General features: G+C 36.1%; 1 protein-coding gene across 1 annotated transcript; it reads left to right on the top strand.

The window, feature by feature from the left end:
• Positions 1-4,275: 4,275 nt before the first annotated feature.
• LOC124370989 lies at positions 4,276-6,025 on the top strand. Its single transcript, XM_046829294.1, has 2 exons — positions 4,276-4,929; positions 5,710-6,025. The coding sequence occupies exons 1-2, from the start codon at positions 4,337-4,339 to the stop codon at positions 6,023-6,025; spliced, it is 909 nt and encodes a 302-aa protein (XP_046685250.1). The 5' UTR covers positions 4,276-4,336.
• Positions 6,026-9,900: the final 3,875 nt, after the last annotated feature.

Below are 9,900 nucleotides of genomic sequence, written 5' to 3'. Positions count from 1 at the left end.
GGACAGTTCACAAAAACAGCCCAAAAGTTGTTAACACATGAAAGCATGGGCGCGAGCACTCTGTATATACCTTATTACTCTGTGGCAGTAGTGGCGTCCTTCCGAGCTCACGCTGCTTGCAAGTCGCTTGTTAGGCTGGTCGTCCACTGGAAGCGTATTCAAGCGTCTTCACGCTCGCGCGTACACGAGAGGCAAGGCGCATCTACAAGCTGAGCAGCGACGAGCGTAGGCCTCGTCCACTGGAAGCGAATATGCGCTGTCAGTGTACGTGAGTTGGCGTTTACAGGCAGACGTGTGTTTGTTATGTTATGTTAGTTATCTAGTTTTGTAACCTTATTAGTAATGGATGTAGAGGAGTTATTCTTGTTCGACAGTACTTACCTCTTGAGGCGTCGGATGGCAGCTAGTAAGAAAAGGTATTGTTGGATGAGTCCAATTTATCGAGTATAATCATTTACATAACGATTTGGAAAGAGAACCCGCAAAATTTTCTGACTATTATAGGATGAGAAGAGACACTTTTAATTACATTTTGAATAGTATAGAGGAGTGTTTCAAAGGAATCAAATTTTAGGGAGACGATTTCACCTAGTGAACGTCTAAGTGTGACTTTAAGGTGAGTGGAATATTTAAACTATTTTAACACATTATAATATTTTATTACTTAAGACTTCGTTACAGTTTAATTTGTATTAAATAAGTAATTACTTCCTTTTTGTGGTTTGTATATAAAACAAATCAATAATTAAAAAAAATAATTTGTGAATTGTAACTTGAGCTACATTGGTTGGCAACATTTGAACTTTGAGAAATTTACTTAAAATTTGTTACAAAATGTTGCAATGGAGAGTTTACTGGTGGAACATCCCACGACGATTCGGATGTAGCATCGGAACTGTATCCTGTGTACGCACTATTACTCCAAGATGAATGTCCAGGTGATTGATTCACAGTTGAAGGCAAGGGATCCTTGTAATTGATTGCGACAAAAACTGTTGCGTTCTTGTTCGTCGATCAAAACCTGCTGAAGTTTATTCCTTACTTGGAGTTGCCGGCTTGCTGGAATATTTTTCAAATAAGGTAGCAGGCTTATAAGAAACTGATGTTCACTGTCATTTTTCAATGAAGCAGATGTTTCAAACAATTTGAGCTTAGCTTTCTCAATTTCTAGGAAATGCGCATCACTGACATCTACTGACCTCTTCTTTTTATTTGAGCTGCTCTTTCCTGGAGATCCTCGGTCACTGTTATTTCTGTCGAAATCCAATCTTTTGAGTTTTCCCTTAGTCGGAGTTGTTAGGGGTGGTCCCATTTTTTGAAGTGCAGTTGGCGTTAGTTGTGGTTCGCTGAGATGAACTGCAGAGTTGCTGTTGGAGTTTTCAATCAATGAGTCGTCTTTTTCGCTCTCTAATTCTAGGTCTTCTTCAATAGCATCTATAGTTTCAGTTTCAGTATCTTTTACCGGAGGAGGAATGTTCCCCTTGAGCTGCCTAGGTTCCATAACGTCCACGCAAGAAAAGCATTTGATCAAAAAATGGCCACGAGGATTCAAATTCATCAGGTGCCTCTTGACCTGATTTCAGCAATTTTTTGTATTCTCTTCTGAATGAATCTCGAAGTCCCTTCCACCTCTTTTTCAATTCAGCCACTGAAAAAAAATTCTATTAACCATGGATTGAGATAAAATTAACGTCATTTAGCTTATAGAATAAGAATAATTTATTTTCACTTCTTTTGTACATAATTTTTTTTAACAAAAATAAATACTTGTACAGTAAAAAGATTCTTAGAAAAAAAAATTACAAAATGAAAACAATAAAAGAGAGCACTAGCTAGCACTAAGAATAATATAGCATCATGCCAGGAATGACTACAAAAAAATCTTAGTCACATTTACATTTAATGTAGGAACTAAACAACAACAAAAAATATTAATAAGTACCAGAGAAATTATTGCATATTACATACAAGTATTTATATTAAATCAAAAGTGAAAATTTAGGACCCTCTAAGGTAAAAAACCTGTTTAGAGGCTCCATTGCTAAAATATAAATAACAAAGATAAATATCAGCTCTCAGAGACATTAGACATATAATAAAAAGTAATCTTCTAGTGCTATAACAAAAGATTTCATGAGTCTAAAAAGTTTATAAATTAAAGATAGCTTATACAACTTATATACAGCAATATATAAAAGAATCTAATTAACAGTTAAATAAAAAAAAATTAACTTATTCAGATAACCTAAATACTACGTTTGTATATTTAAAAGAAAGTTTACATCTTCAAATTCCATAAGCCACTGTTTCAGACGTTTTAAGAAGGTATTCTTACCTTTTGATTGCTTTAAGAATGGGGGGATTTTATGATAAATTCTTGGAGCTATAAAGTTGAAAGTTTTTGTAAAAAAAGTGGTATTTGGTTTCAGTAACAATGCTTGATTTGGATTTCTTAATATGCATTTGTAATTATTGTATTGTTGTGTGTTTCCACTTCTGTTATAAAATAGCTTTAAAACCTTATATATAAACAAATTTTTTAGAGGCAAAATATTAAGAGAACTAAATATTGGACGTTTTGGTTCATATTTACTCTTATTCGAAATCAGGCGTATAAAGAACTTTTGTATCATGTTAATTGGGTAAATATTTGAATCATAGGTACCGCACCAAAAGACCAAACCATACTCTATTCTGCTTTGAACTAACGAATAATAAAGCATTTTAAAAGTATTTTTATCACATATTCCTTTTAGAAAAAAGAAATACCTAATTGTATTGCTAAGTTTATTTTTTAGTGATGAGGTATGTACTTTCCATTTTAACTCTTGATCCAGCAACATTCCAAGATATTTTATAGTGTTAACTCTCCCAACTTCCTTACATGCTTCATGACAAATTTTATTTTCACATAGACACTTAATACATTTATAAATTACTGGATTACTAAAATTAAACTCTTTTCTTAAACTAAATATCATATACTTTGTTTTGTCTACGTTTAATAACATGTGATTTTCTGAAAACCACCACTGAATTGCTTTAAGGTCAAAATTTATTTTATCTTCAACTGAATTTATATTTTTTTCTGTGTAACACAGGGCTGTATCATCAGCAAATGAAGTTAATTTCCCTTTAAATTTAGCATTGCAAAAATCATTAATGAATATTAGAAAAAGGATAGCACCTAGTACTGAGCCCTGTGGTACCCCTTGGTGAATAACCTTCATTTCACTTAAACAGTCCTCAATGTTCACACATTGTTTCCTATTTAGCAAATAACTTTCAAACCATTTGTAAATATTTCCTCTTTTTCCAATTTTCAAAAGCTTATTCAACAAAATTTTATGATCAACAGTGTCGAAGGCCTTTCTTATGTCTAAAAATAATCCTGCTGTATAATTTTCTGTATTTAAACCATTAAAAATTTCAGACAAAAAATTTAATAGGGCATCTTCTGTACTCAGTGAATCTCTGTAACCAAACTGGTTTTTACTAAAAAACTTTATTCTATCTAAATAAGCAACTAATTTTTTCTTCATTATTTTCTCAAAAACTTTAGAAAAAGTTAAAAGTAAACTAATAGGACGATAATTACTACATAAATTTGCCTGTCCTCCCTTATGAATCGGTATTACAACTGCTTCTTTAAGTTTTTCTGGAAAAAGCCCTGTTTCAAAACTAAGATTTATTAAATAAGACAAAACATTAACTAATTTCAGATAGATGTTTTTAATCATAAAGGAACTTATCCCGTCATTTCCTGGAGATATACCATTTCTTAAAGATTTTATAACATTTATTACATCTTGTTCACTTACATAATCTAAAACATGGAGTTTAGTTGAAACTCGTTATTAAATATATTTTTAAAACATAAATTTTGAAAATTGTTGGGTTTCTCTCTGTTTAAATTTAGATTTTCTGTAATATTTAAAAAATAATTATTAAATTCACTTGCAATAGCTTATTCCAATAGGTTATTCCAACCATTGCCAATCTTTGCACTATCCGACGTAGGATTCCCTGACATAGTTGTTTTACTTGCTGTGCTATAATGGTTTTGTTTCATTACAGGTACTTTGCAACAGGATCATCTTTCAAAACATTGGGGTACACCTATAGGATGTCTGATGTAACAGTTGGGAGGATTGTTAAGGAAACAAGCAAGGCAATCTTGGACAAATTGCAAGCTACCCACATGGCTTTTCCCTCAACAGACCAAGAGATTGAATAAATCAAACAAAGATTTTGGGAAAGATGAAGATTCCCAAACTGTGTAGGCTGTGTTGACGGTAAACATGTACGTATACGAAACCCACGACATTCTGGCAGCATGTTTAGAAATTATAAACAATATTTCTCGATTGTATTGCAAGGTGTTGCCGGGCCTGACTATAAGTTTATTGCTGTCGATGTTGGCGGTTATGGCAAAGAAAGTGACGGAGGAATTTTTTCTCATTCGTATCTTTCAGAAAATCTTGAAAAAGGAGCGTTAGGCTCACAATCATTCGCTCCATTGCCAGGAACGAACATAAAGGTTCCCCATGTTATTCTTGGCGATGAAGCGTACCCACTCAAAACTTATCTCATGCGACCGTTTCCAGGAGACAATTTGGATCCGGCTAAAAGGCTGTTCAACAGGCGGCTCTCTAAAGCTCGCCAGGTTATTGAATGCACATTCGGTATAATTAGCAACAAATGGAGACTGCTGCTGAAAGGCATTGAAGTGGAGCCAGACTTTGTTGACACCATAGTTCAATGCATATGCTTGTTGCATAACATTGTCATCGACAAAGAAGGCGAACAACAAGTGTTTCCACATGGCCAAGAAGATAGTAATGATGACAACACTACTAGCAGACCTGTTAGATTTACTTCTTTGGGTGAAAATAGGGGCTCTACCGCAGCCTATACAGTAAGGGACAAGTTCGTGGCTTTTTTTCTGAATTGGAAACTGTATAAAGTGGTGACAAAGTTTAATGCACATTGTGAATTAGGAGTATTTTACATACTGTTACTTGTACTATAAAATAAAGTTGTAAATAATAAAAAAATTTGATTATTTATTTTACCAAATGAATTTGCTTGAAGTAAATGTTGTTAAGCAGTACACAATCACAATTTGTTCATGGTATTACATCTTAATAATGCATTTATAATACAGTAAAATATTTTATACAAAATCATTTATGACACGTTTTGGATCGATAATATTTTTTATATTGCAATTAATTGAATTTCTTTTAAAATACAAAGCAAACTTTAAAATTTTATTATACTTCGCACTGTGGCGGTTAGGTTAGGTTATCATTCTATAATATTACTAATACTGTCTTTGTTACATTATTGATATAATGTACTTATAATAATGTAGGCTAGGTTTACCAAACTCTAGCTAACTTTATTTAACCTAACATAGGCAAATCTAAGGTTATTATAATTGATGCAGCATGCAGTATATTTATATATTACTAAATACTAGAGTCGACAAACGTACCTTCTTCTCCCACTTCTTGAGCTACTTTTGCCCAAAGCTTTGTTTGGATATCCCTTGAATGATACCGCTTGTCCTTCATATCCCACAACGGTGTAAAAAATCTTACTGTGTTAATAAACTTGTCGGTATTGTCTTCCATTTTTATAATAAAACCACTATTAAACACAAAATATAACAATCTATTAATAAAAACAAAATCAAACACACAGTGGACGATTGGCTTCTCTCTGGACTCTGGGCGTACTAGCGTGTACGAGCGACAGATCCCATCCAGACGGGATGTGTAGCGCGAGCGTGAGTACGCCTGTAGCTGCGCAGGAGTTGGCGCCTGCAGTGGACGCGGCTTTGCCTGACTCATGGTTGTGGGATCTGTCGCGCGAAGCCGCTTGTTTACGCTTGTATCGCGCGAGCGTGAAGACGCTTGAATACGCTTCCAGTGGACGACCAGCCTTAGTCGCGTGCACGCTGCGGCTCCGCTCGAGTGTGCACTACCTAAAGGGGCGTTCACACATGGCGACTAACTAGCCGCTACTAAGTCGCCGCTACTTTAGTCGCCGCTATTTACTCGCCGGCAAATTTTCGATCTCTGTTCACACATCGCGATTTGTAGTAGTTAGTACAGTTCGATGATTCGTTGTGAGTAGGGTTTGCTGTGGAAAATGTCTGTAGGAAGGCGAGAGACTTTGAGACGTGTATTGAGTATCTGTGTTAAGGAACTTTGTGATGAATTAGTGAATAAATTAAGAAATAAAAGAAAACGTCAGTGGGTCCGGGAGTGGATACGGCGAAGGGATAGGCTAGGTGCATCTGCGACACTATTGAAAGAATTGGCAAGTGAAGATCCCCAATCTTATTACAACATTATGAGATTAACAGTTCCAAAGTTTGAGGAGTTGTTAAAAATGGTATCACCATTAATAAAGAAGGCGGATACACGATGGAGGGAAGCAATTTCTTGCCGTACCAAACTGGAGATAGCTTTGAGGTATATGGCGAGTGGAGACAGCCTGAAATCACTGCAATACCTTTTTAGAGTACCATACAATACAATTTCCGTCTTGTTACCTGAAGTGCTGAGTGCCATATGTGAAGTTCTTCAGCCATTTATGAAGGTAAGATTACTTATTTTCTTCAATAGCAATAATCTTCAATACTATGTTAAATTAAAGTAATGCAGGCTTGGGAATTCAATATTCAAAGCACAATGAATGCATTTCCCATACTTTTACGTATGGGGAATGCGTCCATCATACTGGACATTCTCTGCATATAAGTATACTATTTATTCAATTGCAAATAACATTTATAAACTAAATCAATCCCCTATAAGGAGGCCAAAACATTGAAAAAAGTAATAACAAAACATACTAATCGTGACATATTCTTTATTAATGAAACACAGTATTACATTCACGGTTTTGGCATTTCGCCAATCTGTAAAAGTGCTTTCTGCACGAGGTCTAGTCCGGATGTGTTCGAGTTGTCATACGGCTGAATCTGTAACGGACTATAAACATCACAACTACTTGAAGATTCAGCAGGCGAGGGCGTGAACTTATTTGTAAAGTCGATTTGATTCAGTCTTTCTCTAGTAATTAAGTTTTGTATTTCCTGTTGCAACAGAACAAAACTCCTCAGAGGTAATTCTCTTAACTGAGATCCAACGTGCTTAGCGAATCTGTCATACTGGTCATCTGTAACAGTTTCAGTTTCCTGCAGCGATGCCATCATGGCTATGTTTTCCAGCCTATCTAAGGAGGATTCAAAGCGGGTCGGGTACTTTGAGTTACTGCCTGTGGGATACTTTATCATATTGCCTGGCTTGAAAGGTTTTTTACGAAGACTGGGTGGTGGCATGCTACTTGCAATCCTTTTTACAGGTAGAACAGGCGCAGGTGCTGCGGTTGATGTTGCGGTTGCAGTCTGCTCCATTAACAAACCATCTACGTTTTCCGGTTCATCCCCTGCAATGTCGTCTTCGGCTACACTCTGAGTGTCCCAATCCTGTGGAAAAACACATCAATATACAACTAATGCCATTCAAAGCTCGGGCTCCTGAAACCATTGTTAGTTAAATGAAGCCAAAGTCTGCATAAAGCTAGCTATACATATGTATATATATATATATATATATATATATATATATATGGGTTTTCACAAAATTAATAATAAACTGGCAATTTTGATACAGTAACATCTAGAAATAAAATGTAGTATTTTACAGGCTTTTTTATTTGTAGGTACCAAACACCGAAGAGGAGTGGAATGCTATTATGAAAACTTTTGAAGACATTTGGAATTTCCCAAACTGTTGTGGTGCTGTTGATGGGAAGCATGTGCTGATAAGAAGACCACCAAACTCAACCTCAGAATTTTACAACTACAAAGGGACCTACAGTATAGTACTGTTAGCCTTAGTAGATGCTGACTATTGCTTCAGATACATAGACGTAGGTAGTGATGGTCGAGCGAGTGACAGCACCATATTCCAGACTTCTACTTTAAACTGTGCACTAGAGCAAAATTTGTTAAATTGGCCAGAGGGAGGGGTTTTAGTAGGAGACGATATCTTCCCTTTGGGAAGTAACTTGCTGAAACCATACGCTCATAGAAAGGTAACACTCCAAGAGAGGATTTTCAACTACCGCTTATCAAGAGCTAGGCGAGTTGTAGAAAACGCATTCGGGATTTTATCGTCAAGGTTTCGTGTATTCAACACTCCGATCGCACTCAAGGTAGATACAGCTGAGCTTCTAACTAAAGCTTGTTGCTCAATCCACAACTGGCTTAGAATGACAGCTAGTCGGGCGTATTTACCACCAGGATCAGTGGACGAGGAGGACATCATTACGGGCCAACTCACCGGTGGCTCGTGGCGGGATGTACCTACTACATTGAGCCCGATGGAAAAGCAATATACATCCAATAACTATGCACAGGATGGAGAAGATGTCCGCTATGCATATTCTTATGCTTTCATGTCCCATATGGCTGTACCGTGGCAGAAGAAAGCTGTTGGCCTAAGTAAATAAAAATGGACATTGATGGAATGGTAATATAGTACCATGAAATGTGACTGTAAATATCATATGTTTTCTCTTATTTTACAATTATGTAAATATATTATACCAACAATGTTGCGTTCATTATTTTAATCAACTACTGTAATAAGTATAAGTACAGATTATAATGTTTATTTATATTAATTTCGTAATTACCAAACAGGACGTAATGTACTAAAACTGAAAGATAAAATACCTTAATTACATGTGAAACAGAAAGTTAATCATGTATAATTTGTTTTTAAATTGTTGGTATAATTAATTTAAAAATAATTCAAACATGCTTAATTTTCAGTTTCCTATTTCGTTTCAATATTTTTATCTCTTAATTGTTGTGCATTACAAGTTTGGTAGTTCTGATTTCCAGAAAAATAAAAAGGCAGGGCATAAACAAGAATATGATGTTTTTATGTACTTACATACCGTATTTGATTTAATACAAAACTGTTTTTTTTAAACGAGCCTTTTTAACCCATCTTCAGGATAAAAAAGGCTTGCTGACTTGAAGTTTGACCTGTCTATGATTAATTAATCATGTACAGTAATTAACTTACCATACTTGAAGATGATTGCCTCCCGGATAACACGCTATTCCAGAAAGCGTCTGCTGCACCAAACCAAACCAACTTAGGTTTATACACCTCACTTGCCCCGGCACCACTCTTCTTCGACTTCTTTACTTTGTTCAGTTCATTACGATATGCATCACGTAAGTTCTTAATTTTTTTCTTCAGCACATCTTCAGTCACTATTATTCCATTAAGTCTGAGTTCATCAAGCAATTTGGCAAACGCCTGTTGCTTCGAGTCGCGTTTTAGATATTCAGGTGACCTAATGTCCCACAAACACTCATGCTTTCTGTAAATTTCAAGGAAAGTAACAATTTGGTCACTACTCCACTTCACACTATCGGCCATCTTTAGTATAGAATCCGTATAAACTGACAAAACGTTATAAAAGGAGCAAAACACAACCACGAGTCGTCAGATCGCAAGCTACCGGCTTCTAGTCGGCGATAACACTATTCACACAGGGCGACAGGCTTGCTACCACTCGCGGCGAGTGTACCACGTGACACTTCAAGGTCAGCTACTGGCGACTACTCGCCCCAAAAGTTAAACATGTCCAACTTTCCTCGCGAGTGAATTTTTACTCGCCGGCGAGTGCTAGTCGCCGCTACTTACTGTTCACACATAGCGATTAGTAGCCGCTACTCTAGTCGCAGCGAGTAAAGTCGCCATGTGTGAACGCCCCTTAAAGGGGGTAAAAACATAGTGGAGCGGCGAGTGAAGAGTCAAGCAGTGAGTCAAGCTGCGAGTCAAGCTGAGCGTAGTTTAA

This window comes from Homalodisca vitripennis, unplaced genomic scaffold (genome assembly GCF_021130785.1).
Source record: "Homalodisca vitripennis isolate AUS2020 unplaced genomic scaffold, UT_GWSS_2.1 ScUCBcl_800;HRSCAF=3556, whole genome shotgun sequence".
NCBI classification, from domain to species: Eukaryota; Metazoa; Arthropoda; class Insecta; order Hemiptera; family Cicadellidae; genus Homalodisca; species Homalodisca vitripennis.
The sequence above is the reverse complement of the archived record's forward strand: the minus strand, read 5'-3'. Positions and strand labels throughout refer to the sequence as shown.

Bases quoted from the DNA above. Each gene is read 5' to 3' on its own strand.
- LOC124370989 (XM_046829294.1), top strand. From the start codon at position 4,337: ATGTTTAGAAATTATAAACAATATTTCTCGATTGTATTGCAAGGTGTT. The intron at 4,930-5,709 runs GTTCGTGGCTTT...TCAAACACACAG, and splicing joins GCCTATACAGTAAGGGACAA to TGGACGATTGGCTTCTCTCT.